Source organism: Phlebotomus papatasi, chromosome 1, assembly GCF_024763615.1.
Source record: "Phlebotomus papatasi isolate M1 chromosome 1, Ppap_2.1, whole genome shotgun sequence".
NCBI lineage: Eukaryota > Metazoa > Arthropoda > Insecta > Diptera > Psychodidae > Phlebotomus > Phlebotomus papatasi.
The window spans coordinates 57,887,124-57,906,539 of NC_077222.1; the positions used below are offsets into that span (position 1 = coordinate 57,887,124).

General features: G+C 35.2%; 2 protein-coding genes across 3 annotated transcripts; one reads left to right on the forward strand and one right to left on the reverse strand.

The window, feature by feature from the left end:
* The first annotated feature begins 1,870 nt into the window (after positions 1-1,870).
* Positions 1,871-8,705, forward strand: LOC129808829 (uncharacterized). 2 transcript variants are annotated; one of them, XM_055858747.1, is made up of 5 exons: positions 1,871-2,280; positions 2,352-2,422; positions 2,488-3,927; positions 8,235-8,400; positions 8,469-8,705. In XM_055858747.1, the coding sequence occupies exons 1-5, from the start codon at positions 2,205-2,207 to the stop codon at positions 8,525-8,527; spliced, it is 1,812 nt and encodes a 603-aa protein (XP_055714722.1). In that variant the 5' UTR covers positions 1,871-2,204; the 3' UTR covers positions 8,528-8,705. The 2 variants fall into 2 exon arrangements, with proteins under 2 accessions (XP_055714722.1, XP_055714719.1); XM_055858744.1 differs by having other exon boundaries at positions 2,080-2,280; positions 8,445-8,705.
* On the reverse strand, positions 8,706-19,403 carry LOC129808842 (heterogeneous nuclear ribonucleoprotein M). The gene is made up of 5 exons (XM_055858754.1): positions 18,892-19,403; positions 16,749-16,875; positions 12,559-13,413; positions 12,356-12,491; positions 8,706-9,131 (listed from the first exon to the last, which is right to left on the reverse strand). The coding sequence occupies exons 1-5, from the start codon at positions 19,401-19,403 to the stop codon at positions 9,076-9,078; spliced, it is 1,686 nt and encodes a 561-aa protein (XP_055714729.1). The 3' UTR covers positions 8,706-9,075.
* Positions 19,404-19,416: the final 13 nt, after the last annotated feature.

Sequence of the window (19,416 nt, forward strand, 5' to 3'; positions counted from 1 at the left end):
TGTCCTTTCCACTACTGCATCACTCTTGTGAGGCTTGTGAGCTTCTATGCATAAACCGTAGCTAGATTCCGTGGAAAGACGCGACTGATTTATTTTCCACCAAATCAATTAATTTATATTACAATACTTCTTAAATCTAAAGTGGTGGGAGAAAGTACAATTTGTTACACGCCTACTGCAATTTGGGGGAAATGTGACAAAATATTTTCTTCTCTTACTTTGCAAATACACTGTACGTTCTTCCACAATTGCCCTATATTCTTCCAAATGAAAAACAATGAGAAGTTAGTATGATTTATCAACTTTTAGAAAGGAATAATAAAAAGCAAAGGATTAAATATATTATAAAAATTATTCATGTTCACAGTCGTGAACACATGGATAATCAGTTTGTAATTGTTAACGAATAATTTAAAAAAATAAATGTAATTATAAAACACCCGACTGACACAGGGTAAGGGGGACCCAGCCTTGAGCCATTAATTAACACCCAGCTTTAGGCACTATTTTAAACCCTCATCGGCAAGATCCGAGTGGTAGGCACAAATTAAGGACTGAATCTTGCCACGTATATCAATTGCGGTGGAATGAAACTGTCAATTTCACATCCTGATTTCACCTTCAAATTTTATATAAATTATAGAAGCTACAAAGATAGGGATATGTTTTATTTAACCAGGATGACCGATTTAACACTTTAGAAAAGCAAAAACTATTGTGAAAAAAATTGTCTCCTAAAAAATACCCCAGAAAGGAAATAAAAACACGTATTTCAACATTGGAAATTTGTTTATAGTTACCACGACACTTTTCTCTAGACGAAACGCACCCACTCACATTTATTATTACAGTAGACTCTTCGATATCCAGCACTTCGATATCCGGGTGACAGCTGCCAAACACTGGCGGTTGATGTATTCAAAATTATTTTCACTAAACATGAAGTTTGTCCAGAGTGAATTAAAGTACAGTAGACTCTCGCAAATTCGGCTCTTTTAAGATCGGGCTACTTTTTAATTCGGGCAGCGGTTACATTTGAATAAAGTTTGTTGTCATTTTTCAAGTTTGATTATGATTATCAAATGAATCAAATATGCTCAAATTTGACATGGTTTTGTTTTAGTTTTGATGTGGTTTTGCATTATTGAGGGATTTTCATGCAATTTACGTTATATATGAGTGTGTAAACTCAATATCTATATGCACATGAATAAAAAATCGTTGCATTTCAAAAACTTTGTCGCCCGAATTTCTGTGGAATTCGGCTGACATTTCGGTCCCATATGCCCGAATTTGAGAGAGTCTACTGTATTATTAACATTGTATCGAAGTTTTTAATACATAATTGTGATAAAAAAATGAAACATAAGCACACCATGAAGAAAATTCTCTTTTTCTTTGTCAGACAGAAAATAAATTCACACAGCACAAAATAGAAAAACCGTTGATCATTCAAAAAACCTAAATGTCATTTTGTCCCCCAGTCAGCCGGATATCGAAGAGTCTTGTATTAAAAAAAAATACACTAAAATCACTGAGAATCTTTGGGAGAATTTTAAAAACAAATAAAATGATTGGAAAATATTCCATCTTGTCACTGACACCTGAGCGACAAGGCCGGCAACATAATTTTCGTAGTTCCGCTGCTCACCACCATGAACGCAAAACAGTGTCCTTCACGTATATTTGGTGAGGGGTATTTTGTATGGGAGCTTCTTAAAAGTAAGGTATGAAAGATAGGGGTTAATTGAGGCTATAATCCACGCTCAAGGGGGTGACATTAGCTCTGCAAAATGCGACCAGTTTTAGTGTAAATTTTTCCCTGTTTTCGTACACCTTTCATGAGATATCTCCGAAACTACGGTGGTTGCCAATTTGGGGTTTTCGGTTGCCCATTCCATATTAAATTGGGTTTTATTTTGTATTTGTATTTTTGGATAATTCATTCTACAACGACAGAAAACACCGAATAAACTCCAAAGTTTTTTTTGGCACGCTAGAAACATATGGGAAACATAGGAAACGACAAACCCCTGTCCACGCTTACTTGGTCAGACGGGCATGTACGAGTATCAAATTATTTAAGAAGTCACTGGTTCAGTCGGGTCTACATCGGTGTCTTGTCAAAATTTTCCACCAATTTCTCTGCGAGAAAACGGAGGAACACGCGAAATTTTCTTTTTGTGCTCGTATAAAACAAAACCATGATAAAATCGGACTACAAGATGAGAAAACGCCTCCACAAGCCTAAGCCCCAAGTGGAGGAAATTAGCGAAGAAGGTAGGTTGGGAGTTAAATGAGGTGTTTCAATTAAAAAGGACGCCTATGCTGAAGGTCTCGTGCTTTTGCAGATATTGCCCAATTCAAAACTGAAGACGGCTTTCCGGTGCAGACTCTCTATGTGAGTGGATTTGGTAGTTCTGTGAGTATCAGAGAGTTATCGGAGAGGTTTGAGGGAGAATTTTGATAGGTTTTATTTTGTCGCAGTCCCCAAATGTTCAGACACTAATGTCATCCTTTGCCAATGATGGCCCTATTAAAAAAGTATCTATCAATGATACAGGCAAGATAGCGTATGCCTTCGTGACATTTTCTGATGTCAAGAGTGCTCTGAAGGCCCAAAAGACTCCACACTATTTCAACAGACGGAGGTTAATCCTCAGGCCAGCAGACAGTTGGCATCAGCCTCAAGACTGGCGAGAACCTTCGGACAATGATGAAGAGATTGACATGGAGCAGTCAATTCTAAAGCTCAACGATGATTGCTTATTCTGCATCTTTTCCTACCTGAATTTGCGGGATTTGGCTGTGATGGAGAAGGTATGTACGAGATTTCAGACTGTTGCCGAGAGTATCTACAAGTCTCAGCATGTTCTGGACTTTGATCAACTTGCCGAGAGCAACCTCATCACGTTGATGGAGGTGAAGAATATCTCAACAAAGCTGGGTTGCTATGTGCATACCCTCAAGGCCTCATCCACGTCATTCCGCACCATCAACATTCGCGTCCTCAATACCATCCTCAAGCACTGCACCAATCTGCAGACCATGTACCTCGAAGGCTTTCATATCAACACACCATTCTGCCTAACACTGCTGGCCAAGGCCTTTGGGAAGCTCAAGATAGCCGCCTTGGAGAATTGCAGTATCACAGATGAGCTGGCTGGATGTCTTCGGGATGCACGAGAGTTGGAAGTGCTCAATCTAACCCAAAACTCTGAGATTCGGGGTGAATGTCTTGTAGGTCTACGGAAAATCAAAGAGATCAACCTGAGTTACTGCCAAAATCTCCAGCCGTACTACTTTGTGCAGTTCTGCGAGCGAAATCCCGAACTGCGAGAACTCAATATTATTCGCTGTGATAAGATTAATCACCTCTGTCTCGAGGCCATGTCGAAGCATCTAAAAAATCTTGAGAGTCTAATGATATGCAACTCATACGCAACCGTTAGTCCAGGAGACTACGTCATCCTCGGCGATATGCCCAATCTAACCCATCTGCAGGTCAACTACAATAATTTCCTCAATGTTGACACCTTCCTGGCGCGTTTAGCTGACCGAGATCGTTTGGAGTACCTCGATATTTCATCCGGACATCTCACACGTAACACCCTGAGAGCTTTGGTGAACTTCAGCAAGCTCAAAGTGCTGAAGCTCAATTACAAGATTGAATGTGTGGATGACACTCTCATGCTGATTTCGTCGACTGAAACTCTTCAGGAGCTCCACATAATGGGCTGCACGAGTATCACGAATGAGGGTCTCGTAGCGTTCATCACTAAATGCAGAGCACTGAGGTACATCAACATGTCCGGATGCTATGGCATCACCAATGATCTCGTCATCAACATCCTGCCGCTTCTTGATGAGCGGACTCAACCACTGGAACTCATTGTAGGCGGCACGCAGATTTCTCCCGCTGTAGAAGTAAGTTTTCATTTTACCTTTTTTTTATTGAACTTTACTGTGTTATCACACTTGCACATTAAAATTTTAATATGATTCACATTAATTGTCGCTGGTGAGAGTCCAAATGTGTAATTTGTGTGTTTGAATCGTTTTATATTCAAAATTTAATCTATTTGTTGATAAAAAGGTAGACTTGACCCGCAAAATTTGATATAAATTGATTTATAGCATTAATGTGAAAAATTAATGTGATTTTCTCTTTAATTTTTTAATGTGAAAAATATTTATGCTTTAGGTAAATTTAAACTTATTTTTGCTGGCCAAGTCCACTTCTTTATCAATAAATAGAAAAACCCCAAATATTTTAAGTGACTCAAAGACACAAAATAACATATTTGGACGCTCACAAGCGACAATTAATGTAAATCACATTAAAATTTTAATGTGCAAGTGTGATAACGGCGTTAGAATGCTTTTGGACTCTGATTACACACAGAAATACCACCACTTTTATGGATATTTTGAATCGATAAAAATCCAATTCCTGTGGATGATTCCAATCCAAACTCTAAGGATGTCCAAAGCTGGATATTTTTTGTAGAAGCTTGATTAACTCTTTCGTCTCTTTTGGGACTGTAGTACCCAAAGAAGCATATGCATTTTCTATGAAAAACAATTTTTTTTAATTATTCAGAACTGATAAAAATCCTATTCTTGTGGATGATTACAAACTATAAGGATGTCCAAATGTAAGATATTTTTTGTAGGACCTCAATTAATTCTTGAGCTTAGATATTTTTGATTAAAAATTGTGAAAATAGCTTGCTGCATATGCTGCGGTCCCGAAAGAGGTAAAGCCGGTAAAGCGAATGAGATAAAAATTGCAATCTTTTATTTTTTGGAAAGAAAGCGAAAGCATAAAATAAAATTTTTGCTTAGAAAGAACCTTTGCTTCATCATGAAGCATATGCTTCATGTAAATGTAAGGCATGATATTTTTAAATAACTCTTTCCGGACCGCAGCATATGCTGCAAGCCAATTTCACAATTTTTAATCAAAAATATCTAAGCTCAAGAATTAATTGAGGTCCTACAAAAAATATCTTACATTTGGACATCCTTATAGTTTGTAATCATCCACAAGAATCGGATTTTTATTAGTTCAGAATAATTAAAAAAAACACTGTTTTTCACTGAATATTCATATGCTGCTTTGGGTACTCAGAGTCCCAAAAGAGACGAAAGAGTTAAATTTGTATCTAATGGACTCGCAGTCGGTTACGAGGTTTTAGGGGACTTTGAACAATCTTTTATGCCTTCAGGTCGGAGCTTCAGGTGGAAGCTTATCCTTAATCCTCAGCTCCTTGAGGAATGGTAAAGTTCCTCAGACAACTTTTACAAGTAATTCCTTTGACCACTCGGAAGAACTAGATCTCAGTATCTTGAATTTGCAATCTTATTCCTTCATTCCTTCGGGCATTACCCAAGTGTCATATAACCATAATAGAGTAGGATAATAATGAATCCATCCTTGAAAACCGTTAAAGATTTTCGAATTAAAGAAAGGAATTTAAAGATTTCAGAAGAGTCTTAAGATATTTAAACACAATGAGGTAACTTGGAATTTTATTTTAACTGCTCGAACTCCAAGAGAGAGCAGTTTTAACAAAATCGTGTTTTTTTTCGATTTCTCTCCATCCTGGCTGCCAAACGGTAAGAGATATTGACTTCCTGTCTTCGGTGACCCCCCCCCCACAAGTTAACATTCTCTATCGAACTAACTTAAATTACCCCCCACCCCTTTCATCCCTTCAAAAACATATTTTTTTGACTTTGCAAAAAATTTGCCCTGGCGATTTCATTCATTTTTGGATATGTTTTGGAGGCAATCCAGCTGAACATTTCGTCCTTCGACACCTCACCGGAAAAATCGCCATCTTGAATTATTCAAGGTCAAAGTTCAACCACCCTGGAGGGCCTAATTTTCAACGGATTTGATTAAATTTGGACTTTTTGAAAGGTCTTTTAATTCTGAATCCGACTGCATCGGTCACAATCGGCTATGGATCGGGAAAGTAACGGTAATAGCTCTATTTTAAAAATACTGTTTTTCGCACTTTTTCAGTCTTTTGACCCATACAAAATTTAAACGGTAAGAGATATCAACTTCCGGTCTTCGATGACCCCTCGAAGGGTTTTCTAATTTTGCAAAAAATTGTCCCTGACGATTTCGTTCATTTTTGGAAATGTTTTGGAGGTAGTCCAGATGAATATTTCGTCCTTTGACACCTATCATCGGAAAAATCGCCATCTTGATTTATTCAAGTTCAAAAGCATAATTTCCACCCCATTTGGTCAATTTATTAATGAAAAGGTTAATGACTTTTTGAAACCCTCTTCTTGCACACTTTTTAACTTCAAGCTGGCTTTGAGGTGATTTATAGATAAATTTAATTCGAAAATAATTTTATATGCACCAGAAAAATTTGCGAAAAGGAATATAGCAGCTCGCAAAGCCTCGGACGCTTTGCCACCCCTTTTAATTTGGAATATTGATATTTCAGAGATTTCTCTATTGTTTTAAATTGGCAGAGAGGAAAAGATGACCACGTAAAAGTACGAGCCCTATACACTTTCCTCCCTTAGGCCGTTAAGAACGAATAGGACACCGGGGTGTTCTAAAAATAAAAAGAAACCTACTTTTTGGACTATTTAAGAGGACAAAATAAGTTTCTATCCTTTCTGTGGTAAAAAAAAAATGTTTTTGCTATTGGGACACCGGTGTCCCACTCGTTCTTAAAGAGTTAACTCTTTCGTCTCTTTTGGGACTGTAGTACCCAAAGAAGCATATGCATCTTCTATCAAAAACAATGTTTTTTAATTATTCAGAACTGATAAAAATCCGATTCTTGTGGATGATTACAAGCTATAAGGATGTCCAAATGTAAGATATTTTTTGTAGGACTTCAATTAATTCCTGAGCTTAGATATTTTTGATTAAAAATTGTGAAATTGACTTGCAGCATATGCTGCGGTCCGGAAAGAGTTAAGGGCGTTAAAGGGGAAGCCTGAATTGGGAGGCCAAAGTATAACTGTTTTTCGCGATTCGCCTTGAAGGAGAAGGAAAAGACCAAGCTTCATAAAATTTTCGGTAGGGTAAATGTCCTAATTCAAAACTATTTCCAGACGCTTTAAGTTTGACAGAAGATTCATCACATTAAGTTCATATTTTTTCTGAAGAGAATTACATAAATTTGCTCCTTTACTCTTCTAGAATGTTACTGTTTATTGAAAATTCTTTAGATATAATTTGAAAACTTCTTAAATAAAAGAAAAATACGCGAGCATAAAATGCTTCTATTGGAAACAAATTAATCCAAATGGAGACAAGAGAAAGTTTCTAATTGGAGACAAACAGTGTATAAGTGAAACCGCGATGAAAGGTTTCCAAAACTTTGTTGAGTTGCTCTTGAGTGCAGGATTTGTTCCTATTCCTGGTCTTTTCTCCTTTCCCATCTAAAACAATAAGAAAATCTCTCCAAAAAATAATATTTCAGTAAATATTCAATAACTTCAGAAAAACCCTTTTTGTTCACGAAATAGGCAATTATTTCATTTGAAAACTTCACGTACCGTTAACAATAACGTACCCTTAACAATACCAGGCCTAGAGCCTAAGCGGTTAGAGATAGAGGCTTTGGGACTTTCGGGCGACCCACCCCCATAAGTCGACAATGGGAACATTAACATGCCCCTAATTTTCCAGTGTTTTTTAGGATTGCTCGAAAACACGTCGTGGATTTTTTCTTCGTTTTTTTGTATATGATTTAGACTTTTAGAGATTACCCAGGCGAACATTTCGTCCATATGAAAAAAAAATATCGTTGAATTATTCACAATAACGGGTTTTTAAGGTCAAAGGTCATAAAGGTTCTAAAGAGCATATTTCGCAACCGAATGGGTCATGTTTGGGCTCGTTGGAAAGGTCTTGGAATTTCTGATAAGTTTGACCGGTTCTAATCGTTTATAAACCGGTTTCTAACTGATAACAAATTTTTATTCGAAAATCAATTTCGCTACTTTTGAAGTATATTGGGCGATCTTTTGAGGATTCAATTGGTTCAATAATTCGGTTGTGAACCGATTAACTGTAAATAATGCTAAAGAACTTTTGAGGTATAGCGTCTAAGGGCCTTGACAGACATGAGGATTAGCCGAGAGACGGCTATTTTGTAGAAAACAAATTTTTACGATACATTAATTCATTGTTTTTTTTTTGTTCAGTGGCAAAGCTTAGATTGAATTATAAATGTTCTTTTTTTCAGGAACAAATAAGTTTGGCTGAAAACATCAAAATCAAATTGAATTACTCGAACACGGCAAATTCATTCTGTTCAATTGATGAATGGGAAGATATGTTATATGGTGATGATGATCCCGATTTGGATGATATCGATGACCTAGATGATGACGATATCCACCCATTTGCATGTGAGTATAGCGTAAGAATTGAAATTTGTTACTTTCCTTTACAGTTCCTTTCCTTTTTCATCTTTCAGTCTTTGACAATGGCTACGATGACTCTGATTTTGATGATGAATTGCTGTTCGAGATCTAGAAACAAATGTATTTTTGGCTAGAAAACCCATACACTTGAAAATTCTTAATTCCCTTCCTTTTCTTTTTCTTTGATTTGTCAATTTCCATACCCTCCCATGAAGTTTACATGGAGAATCTCCTAATGTAAAATTAATTTAGTAAAAAGTGAAAATTCGAATAAATTAAATTCTGTGAAATTATGTTGTCATATTTATTGATTTATTATATTTCATACATTAAAAATAGCAAGATGCTATTTTACACTTATTTCAATTAATCCTTTTCTCTATTCTGTAATCGCGTCACATCTTCCCCTAATCCAATCTAAAATGGAGCATCAAAATCCAATAATTTATGTTGACAGGAAATAGTTCAACGAGAGCTAATTAGGAATCGACAGACGAGATTACAACCATCGGAAATTACGATGAAAAACTTAAGAACGAATGCAGAGACACAAATTCTCTCTCCTCAAAAACAAAAATCTCTCTAAAAAAAAAAGTAATGGACAAATCTCTGAAATCGCTAAATCCTAAATTTGTGTGAAATATACACACACGAAAAAATCTAAAAGAACGACACATAGACCAATTGATTGTCGAAACGTGCCCCATCCATCAATTCTGCAAAGAAAGAAATAAAGAAATTATTATATAAAAAAAAACTTTCTAGTCAAAATTTATGAAAAGGTCATGATGACAACTACGTCTTATTTTGCACATTTAGAGGACACCTCCATTGATTTTGCTGTTTTTATTTAATCGCTATTTTCTTTATTGAATATTGTCATGCAACTAGAATTTGTAGCTTCTTCGTGTTAAGAAAACCACAATTATTTTTATTTGATTGTCCAAGAATATTTTGCGGTACGGGAGACTGAGTAATAAATTTATTTTTTACTCAAAGGTATCGCTCTACTTTGTAAAAAATTTAGAAAACTGAAAAAAAAAATTAAAATGTGATTTTTTCGCATTTTGCGCCTAAAATAAAAGAGATAATGAAGAATGAATGGGATTTTTGAATTTATTGGACCATAATTAGTCAAAACAAAATTATATCACTACTTTTTGCATATTTGAGATACTCAGAGCAGAAGTGGTCTCCTTTGTATGCATTTCCTTATTAAAAGAGTGCACTTCTGCTCTGAGCGTCTCATTTAAAAAAGTTGGACATTAGAGGTTTAATGAACTTTCTTTTTATTTCCTGGCCGTCTGTACTCTTAAAATAGAAAATGACCAGTGATAAGCCCAGATAAGTTTATGGTAACTAAGATTCTTTACAGGCGACCTCGAAATGCGTGTAACTTTCTATTCGGAATGCATGAAAACTCAATTTTGCGTTGAATTTTAGGGGTAAAAAATTGCGTGGAGCAAAAACTGTAATAAAATGCCCCGCCTCTGCCTAATAAACTTCAAGGCACATTATAATATCAAATAAAGTGTCTCGATAGGATTAATAATCGTTTAAAATTTATAACTGACATTTAAGATATATCTGGTGTTGGCTTGATCAACTTCATATATATTTTAAAAAATTGCCATCCATTCATGTCTTTAACTTCTCCGTCATGGAGAATTAAACCGGTTTATTAGGAGTAGAACTATGGTTATCTAGGTACAAAAAAAACTGAAAATGGTTTTGTCCATATAGATAACGGATGCGAAGTAAATTGATAAGTATTTTTTATAAGTCATTAGATCTAAGAACTCGAAAACAAAATCATTGTAGTATGAACCATTCATTCTCTACTTTCTTGCTATGAGACCGGGGAGGTTTGGGACAGGGGTACTGTGGGACATGGCGATTTTTTCATTATTTTTTTTTAAATATATGGGATTTGACCACTACTCAATCGTAGGCAATATTAAGATGTATCTTGACTAAAATAATGGATAGCCTCAGTTTTATTGTTTTAATTCTATAAACACTTTCTTAAAAATTGATAAAAATTGTATTTTTTAATTTCTCAGTTTTACTCTTTGTATTTTAAATCAGTGATATATAATAAAAACTTTTTTATCTCATTAGGTAGCAGTATAATCTGGAATAATAATCTCTGAAAACTTTTTATAAAAGTTTCAGAGATTATACCCTCTTGTTTTTTACTTAAAGGTTTTAAATAGCAAAACTACCCGCGGGGATATTTGGGACACCTGAAAGGGGATGAATGGGACGTTGATTTTCGACAAGATTGTCAATGGTGTGCAATTGTTTATTGTCAAAATGAAGTGTAATGCCCAGTTTCTACTGAAAATCTCGCTCTTGTTCAAAGTTTACCAGTTGAGCAGTTGTCTCCAACTACAGAGACAATTAAACCATCAATGTCTTGGGAACTAATAAATTCTTCTCCTGAGGATATTCGCCTTTGCCCAATTCTGTTAAAAATTATTTTCTGGAAAATTTCTCGAGCAATATCCTCTACAAATCTCACAAGTTTTCTACAAAAGGCAAGGTGAGAGCTTATTCAGAGAAATAAGGAAAAATAACTACCACGCTGTTGTCGTAAAATCAAACAGGAATCTGTCAATGAGTTCAAAACTAAGAGTGTCCTAGAGAATCTACTCGCCTGAGGAATTTGAATGATGATAATTCTAATATTAAGAATAAAAAAAGTAAAGAAAGCTAGGATGGTCAATAACTGATTGATAAAAAATGACTCTACTGTACAAATAAGATTGATATTGATTTTTAAGTATGAAATAAAAGATTAAATATAAATATTTCTGTTAGAAATATTTTTAATATAGCATTTAAAATTAATTAATATGCTCCAATAATGCAAATTATTCGAGAAAAAATGCGTCCCAAACATCCCCTTTTGTGTCCCATACTGCCCCAAATCGGGGAGGTTTGGGACAAAGTGTCAAGTTAAATGTTTTATCTTGTCCAAGAAAATTCAGTTGATTTCCAAGTTCTATTGCATACTTTTTATATAGTCAATACCCATAAGTATCCTATAGACCGCATAAAATTGTAATATAAGGTAAGAGAAGTACATATCGGCCATGTACCTTGTATCGGCCAGCTTGCAGAAGATATCGGCCACCAAGATAAAAATGAATATTTAAAAATTACTAACTACATTTTACCAATTATCTAATACAAAATATATTACGTTTGTTCATATATGATCTTCTGAATTAAGTTTTTCGTCGACTTTTTAACAAAATATAATTATTCATCTAATTAATTGAATCACTGTGTCAGAGTCTTAATCAAAAAGTAGCCATTTCTCAAATTCTTATAATTTTATACTAGAATTTCAGTGACATAAAATAAGGAATTATACCTTATTTAAATTATTTACGAAAATGTCTGAATAAAAAAAATACTACTCAATTATTCTACTTTTAGAAAAATATTCAAATTTATGATATTTTTTTTGGGTTTTATTTTCCGGCCGATGCCTGCTACACTCCTGGCCGATATCTTCCTCATCTGCTTTTATATGGCCGATGCAATATGCGCAGTGCATGATTGCAATTTTACCATTTTTTTTAACTAATTTCTCTAAATAGTAAGAAATCAAATGTTGATATATAGATAAATGTAATACTGGAGTTCCAATTGGCATATTTTAGAATGTCAAAAACTGGTTTAGATCATTTATTTTAAGCGAATTATGGAGTATTTTTCTTAACTGGCCGATACATACTTCCCTTACCTTAAATATTATCGTGATTTTTTGGAATACTGCCTTAAAGTCAAAACATGAAAAAGTGTCCCAACCTCCCCGGTCTCCCCTAATAAATATTTACATAATGTTTAGTAATTAATTATAAGTTCATGATCTTTCCAATTATTTATCAACAATAGCTGCAATTAAAAAAAAAATAATACTACTTACTGATGGCTAATTCTGCATCACGTTCCTTGGAGAAACGCACAACTCCGGTATCCTGCCCACGAATTTCGGCAAATTTCACCTCTCCAATATCACGGAATTTATCCCGAAGAGTTTGCCATGTGCACGATGGTGGAAGCTGTAAAAGTGAAAAAAAAACATTTGGATAATTTTCTTTATTAGCAAAATAATCTCATATCACTTACATTCTTGATAACGATTGTATCAGATTTCCTCACATTGCTGGAACTCAAGCTGTTTTGTGCGCTGAAACTGTTAGACAGCGACAATGATCCGCGATTGGGAAAGTCATCCTGTGGTGCTGAGCTGTAACTGCGTACAGCACCGGATCCGGACAAATCAAAGTCACGACCACTAGGGTTTGAGCCAGAGCCGGCGTTGCCAGAGTTACCGAATGAATTGGAATTGGCAAAGGTGTTGGTATTGAATGTGGACTGATTATTGAAAGCACTATTTGCATTGTCAGCAGAGGACAACAGACTACCAAGGCCGACACTCTGCAAATTGGCCGCAGCCGAAGTTAGAAGTGGATTCGATAGGGCCCCCGACAAATTACTCAAATTGACAACATTGCTGAGTGCCGCCAAATTCGAACTCAATCCACTGAGGGCATTATTATTGGGCACCGGACCCAGCAGACTCGATGAACTGAGATTATTTGGCGGTGCCACAGGCACCGGAGTATTATTTTGCTGTGTTGGATTCTGCTGCTGCTGCGAATTGGGCAAATTGCGTGCAACATCACGCAATGGCTCACCATTGGGACCCAAACCAATTCCAATCCCCTTAAGACCTTCTGGCAACTTTACGCCCTCATTCTTATCCGGCACACGATCCAAACGAACCGTCATCCTACGCTCAAACAACATCTGGCGATCCAACATTGAAATAGCCTGAACCGCCTCAACCGGATGATCATACTCGACAACAGCAAAACCACGACTATTGCCATCTTTATCTGTTGATAAATCAACACTCACAACGCGACCAGCTAGCTTGAATACTTGCTTCAATTTCTTCGCGTCAACCTTGTAGTCCAACTGCAAATGCAAAAGAGAAGGAAAGAAGAACAAAAAAATCCCAAATGATTAAGAAAGAAAATTTCTTTATAAAAGCTTCTGATCAATGAATAATTTACTTCTGTACCAAATTTTCTTTTTCTTTTTTCTTTGACTAAAAGAAGTTGTTTTGCAAAAAAACAGAAATGCGATCACATTAATTGGAACACAGAAAAAAATATGAATGAATGCCAAAATTACAACAAAAAAAGACACTATCCAATTCCGACACCCAAACCAATTTCTGATTGCTGCTATTTTGAGAAAGCCAACTCACACCAAGAATCAAATAGCTAAAACTAATATTGCTCCAAAATATTCACATATTTTAAATGTTTCCAACTATTTTGTAGAGTCATTTACGTAAGTAGAGATTATTTGGTTGATATTTCAATATGTTGTCAGAGAGACAAAACACTTTTCGTCGAGGTAGAGAGTTGAAAGACCTCAAGACTGACGTTTTAGTAAAACAAAACTACACGAAACCAAAATTCTATTTCAACGAAAACTTTCTAAAGAGAAATACTTTTGGTTCGCAGGATTATAAACAAATGGTTTTGCTCTTATATCTAATTCAGAAGCAATTAAATTTCGTTTTTCCAAGTGCAATAGAAAAGCCACTTTAAATATTTGCATTTAATATTTGAATTAATATCGGTTGTTTCGCTACAAGCATTAGGAGAAAGGCTCATAATTTTGTCCAGTTTCTTATTTTGGACACTTTGAAGATAAAATTGGACACTATAAATAAATTGATTAAAATGATGGATTTTTATTCCAATATTTGATGAATAATGAATTCTATCTAAATATTTGTGCTTTTTGGAAAATTTTAACACTAAATCCGTTAAATTTTGAATATGATTAGAGTTGAAATTGCTTTATTGAAAATTTAGTGTGAGCAATTGCTTACGAGAAATATGACAGAATTTCATGTTTACTTCAGTCTTATTTAGCTGTGGTGAAGTACTAATAATGTTTCTTCGCTTTTTTGAGTGATATTATTGAATATTCATTGGATACTGTGTTGATTCACGTTAGTAGTGATTTGTATATTTGACTTGAAGTGGGATTTGCCTTGTGAATTAGATTTTTTGTGTGAAAAATGGGAAATTTTTTAAGACGTTTATCAGTGAGGTGATGGTTCTTATTTTGGACAGGTATTTTTCTCACGAAATTTCGTGAAGTTTTAGCTTTTGTGATGACTAGGTTGGACAAATGCCTGGAGAAACAAAGGAGCATCATCTCCACGAAAGAGATGTAGCGAGAAATGCCTTGAAAGGCTCCCGGAAAGGCCAGGGAATGAGCGAATCCGCACGTACTTGGAGTACCGAAGTCAACTCACTTTAATGAATGATATGGAGAGTTTCTGAGCTTCTTGTGACATATACGTTTCCCTTACATGAACAGGAAAAGGACTTAGTATGATTGGTTCATGAAATGAAGAACAATGATCATCCTGTTGAGGCGGATTAGCTGTCCATATTTACAGCCAAGTTGTCCAAATTAATAACCAAGTTGTCCAAAATAAGAGTCAATTTCACCTCTACATATCAATTCATTTTTAAACGTATTAAAACTAATTTTAGTAAAAATAAGACGATAAATAGCTTGCCAAGTTTCTAAACAACCCTTCTGAAAAGAGAGTAACAAAAAAAGTCAATTAGTATTGAAAATATCGCACTCCAATCTTGGAACATCGATGCTTATAAGCAGACTGGACAAAATTATGAGCCTTTACCCTATATGAGATCGATTTAACACTATCTACTTCAAAGAACTCAACTTATAGAGCAACTAACTGTGGCAGATTTCGGCCAGCTTGCAATATCGGACAATTCTTGTTTTCAATGTTTCTTTTTTTTTAAAGAAACAGAAGAGTGCCATCTCTACGAACAATACGCTGTAGAAAAATCCTTCGAAAAATGTTGGAAAGACAAGAGTCTTAGCACACAAAGAAATTTATTTATTTTTAATAAATTTTAAATGTATTACGAATAATTTTAAAGAAAATAAATACGAAATAATGTTTTTTTTTAAGATTTCAAATAATACTTGCGAAAAAAAGTTACAAAATAATCAAGTTGTTTTTAAAAATATTTGTGATAACTGCCGCCCATGTTTCATACGATCCCAAGCTTCGTAATTACTAAATTTTTCCTATCTTATTAAATAAATGTGACTCAAATATTATTGCGGAGTCGCATTTATTCAGAAGCATACGAAAATTCAGTCATTACGAAGCTTAGAACTGTATGAATCATGGGCACTTTCTGTTACAGTTTAAACTTAGAACTTTGAGACTTGAAGGCAACATGTCAAAAATTTGACAGCCCCTATAGAAAGTTTCCGGTTCAATTTAGGAAATCTCCTTATGTAATTTTGAAGCTATAAAAGTTTTATTCTAAAATATGATTATGATTTTTGATAAAATGTGTGATTTTAAAGAATAAAATACCTTAAAAATCATTTATGTTTAAATGGTTTAAATTCAATAAAGTTTCCTCCTTTTATTTTCATACTAAAAAATAATGTGATACACTTGATGTATTGTTAAGTCCAATTAAGCATAAATCCTTTAACTCAAAATCGAATTCATCAATTTTGAACTCTAAATTAAAATTCTGACTCTAGCTTTATGAAGCATCCATTATTTTGGAATTGCTAGTCTTGAAATTTCTCTACAAAACCAAATTCAAGTATAATACCCTCAAATTATTTTCAATGCAAGCCCACAACTTCGTCATAAAAATTAGGTTTATTGTAAATGAGTGATAATGGGTCTTTTAATCATCATTATTATTCTGTTAGAATTAATCCTAAATCTTTCTAAGTTTTAAGGAAAACAACGTCTGGAAAGGAGTTTTCAAAGTTGACTCAATGGAAATCCTACAGCTTCAATTCTGACTGAATGAGTCACAAAAGGGAGAGTAGACCTCTTATAGTGAAGACCGGATAAACTAAAGGAACTTAAGCGAATAATAGCATAGGGTCTCAAAAATATCTAAAGCCCAAATTTGATTACTGATAAAACTTCTTTGGTATAAGGATTAGGCCCCTAAAAGTACATTATCGTAAAGGAATTACAAAAGACATCGCAGGTAGTAAAATATTTTGGAATTGAGAATAGCAGCAAGAGTATAGGAATTATAGGCAATCGTCCTTTTTTTTTACGTAGACAGACGAAAACAATTCCAGCGGACAAGACATTGCAAATCCACCAAAATATTGCAATCAATTTTTGCTCCAACTAATTAATGTACTTCTTTTTTTTTACACAGAAAGAGAGGAGAGATTTGAGGAATAGAAATACTCACATTAGCAACAAACACTTTAGTATGAAGTGGTCCGAATATACCCAAACCCTCCAAGAACGACGTACTCAAACCATAGGTGTTGTAGGGTCCGTCATAATCGTTGGCGTGACTGCTACTGTGACGTGGCCTAGATCAGGAACAAGAACCATTCAACGTTGAGAAATTGTCAGTATTATGATGAATGTGATTCTTTAATTTTTTTTTTACGTGAATGGATTGATTTGTGCCTCAAGAGAGATTCATAAGATTGGACATATTCCTCTGTTTAATTAGAAAAGACAAAAAATTCTTCCGGGCCAGATCTTACGGATTGTCAAATATTAGATGTAACTCAAGGGATACCTTTAGATGAATTTAAAGAACCATCTGAATTTCCCAAAGGTCCCTCATTAATTCAGTAAAATATGCATCAGGAATAATAAAGAACTTCAAAAGTATTAAGCAGAAGCCAAAAAACCTAAAACTGATAGTTACAATCGGCAATGGGGTAATTATCTTCAGAGACCTATTCTTAACTTCATTTGATTTATTGAAAATGTATAGAGCAATTTTAATAGGAACATGCTAATACACTCAGATCTGAGAATTGTTTTAACCCAAAATTGGATAAATCGCAATCAAAAGACCATTGCATAAAGACATCGTTCGGTTTATGATCTCAGGTCCATAAAGAGTGCCTATAAGATTATTAAATCGATCCCTCAGAATATAAACCGAACAACTCGCGAATGGCCAACTTTTCAGGAGAGCATGCTTTACATGCTGATCATAGGATTTTTAAGATTTGGAACCCATAGAACTTTTGGAATAATTAACTTTTCGGTATAATATTCACGGGGAAGGTAAAGGGTGTCAAGGAGTACCCGAAAAGCGAAAAAAAAAACGAATTTTGCAAAAAATCGAGTTGTTCGGATTATATTCTGAGGGATCGAAATTATCTACGAAATTTTTTTGTAAGTGATTTGGACTAAAGATTGTTGCACTATGGAATTTATAAAAACTAATTTTTTAATACAAATTCCAAAATTCTCAAAGGTCTTATAGGTCTTGGAAACAAAAAAAAAATGTAATTTTAATTTAGAATTGCTCACCAAATACTTAACGATCTGTTTTTTTGTGACATCTTCAATCCACAAATTCTGGTAACCTCTATCTTCGGCTTTTATGGTAATCCTTTGGTCTACCACTTTCCTGAACAATTGAACTTTGCAGAACCCAAAGTAGTGGCGCCAATTTGTGAGAATACACATGAAGAATATCACTTACTCCAAATTAAAGGGGCACAAGTCTAGTTACAGTTCACTATGAGTGAAAGTTTGGTTTTTATTTTAGAGAATTAAATACTCAAAGTTAACATTAGTGACCAGAATTATGCTCTTGTCAGAATTGTATCTTAAACTGACGTTGCAAATTCCAAGATGAACGCAGGACACCAGTGTCCTTTCCGGAAGCGTCAATGAGAAGGTATCAATTCAGAGTCAAACTCCTCAATTTTCCAAAGCTTTCGGCGTACTGGACGCTTTCATCATTGGCTACAGAGATAAGTAATTTAGTTCTTTGTCTTCCATACATTTACTGACAGAATATAATTTTTATCTCTGAAAATCGTCAAATTGAAAAAACGCACAAACTTAATTGGGAAGGCGGAGATCTAACACACTACAAAAGAATTTAAGAAAAGGTGAACAATAATTTAAAAAGATGATGTAGGCGTGCAGTACGCCGAAAGCTTTGGAAAATCAGGAGTTTGACTCTAAATTGATACCTTCTCACTGACGCTTCCCGAGAGGACATTGGTGTCCTGCGTTCATTTTGTGCTCTTGTCCCTGTAACTGAGAATGAGTAATATATTTTTTTATTTTTATGGGTCACGAGACTTAAGAAAATTGTGGCCGATTTTATTGCATAGGTGGAAAATAGAGGATATAGTCAGGGGTTATTCTGGCTCAAAACATTGAAGTAGGGGATTGTCCAGCAAATGGGTAACCAAGAATTGTTCAAAAGACTAAAATATGAGCTCCCAAAACACCAGATAAATCATCTTCGAGACAACTTCAATGCTAGGCAATGCAAAATCTGTGATCACTGATTGAGGAATCACAGCTAAAACTAGCAAAATGTGTCTAAAATCACATGAAACCACCTGTCATCGTCACGATCCCTCCTGTAGTCTCCTCCTCCGCCCCGGTTTGGTCCAGCTGGATCCCGGTTAGCGCCTCCTCCACCACCACCTCCGCGGATTACACGACCATATTCATCACGTTCATCACCGTAGTCCTCCTTTACTACCAAGTGCCTACCATTGATCTCGTATCGATTGAGTTTTTCCATGGCTTTGCCCACGCAATCATTGGTCTTGAATTCGACAATGCCACATCCACGTGGCTTGTTATGCTCATCATTGAAGAGCTCCACGAAATTCACATCCCCAACGATGTCACGACACAAATCCTTGAGATCCTGCCATCGATACTCGTATGGAATGTTAGACACATAAATGCGATTTCCGGGACCTCGGCGCTCACGGCTCCGGTCGCGTCCATTTGAATCATTGCCACTGCCTCCGGCATCAGAAAACCTAGTGGGACGTCGACTCCGATCGCGCTCCCTTTCGCGATCACGAGGAGACATCTGGGAATCCTTTCGGTCACTCATATTGCCACACTAT

What these genes read in the sequence shown, in the direction of transcription:
- LOC129808842 (XM_055858754.1), bottom strand. Translation starts at nt 19,403, where the DNA reads ATGAGTGACCGAAAGGATTCCCAGATGTCTCCTCGTGATCGCGAAAGG. An exon ending in AGGGATCGTGACGATGACAG is followed by an intron (nt 16,876 to 18,891) that starts GTGGTTTCATGT and finishes TTCCTGATCTAG; the next exon opens with GCCACGTCACAGTAGCAGTC. An exon ending in TGATGCAGAATTAGCCATCA is followed by an intron (nt 9,132 to 12,355) that starts GTAAGTAGTATT and finishes CTTTCTTTGCAG; the next exon opens with AATTGATGGATGGGGCACGT.
- LOC129808829 (XM_055858744.1), top strand. Translation starts at nt 2,205, where the DNA reads ATGATAAAATCGGACTACAAGATGAGAAAACGCCTCCACAAGCCTAAG. An exon ending in GGAGGAAATTAGCGAAGAAG is followed by an intron (nt 2,281 to 2,351) that starts GTAGGTTGGGAG and finishes GTGCTTTTGCAG; the next exon opens with ATATTGCCCAATTCAAAACT. An exon ending in TGAGTGGATTTGGTAGTTCT is followed by an intron (nt 2,423 to 2,487) that starts GTGAGTATCAGA and finishes ATTTTGTCGCAG; the next exon opens with TCCCCAAATGTTCAGACACT.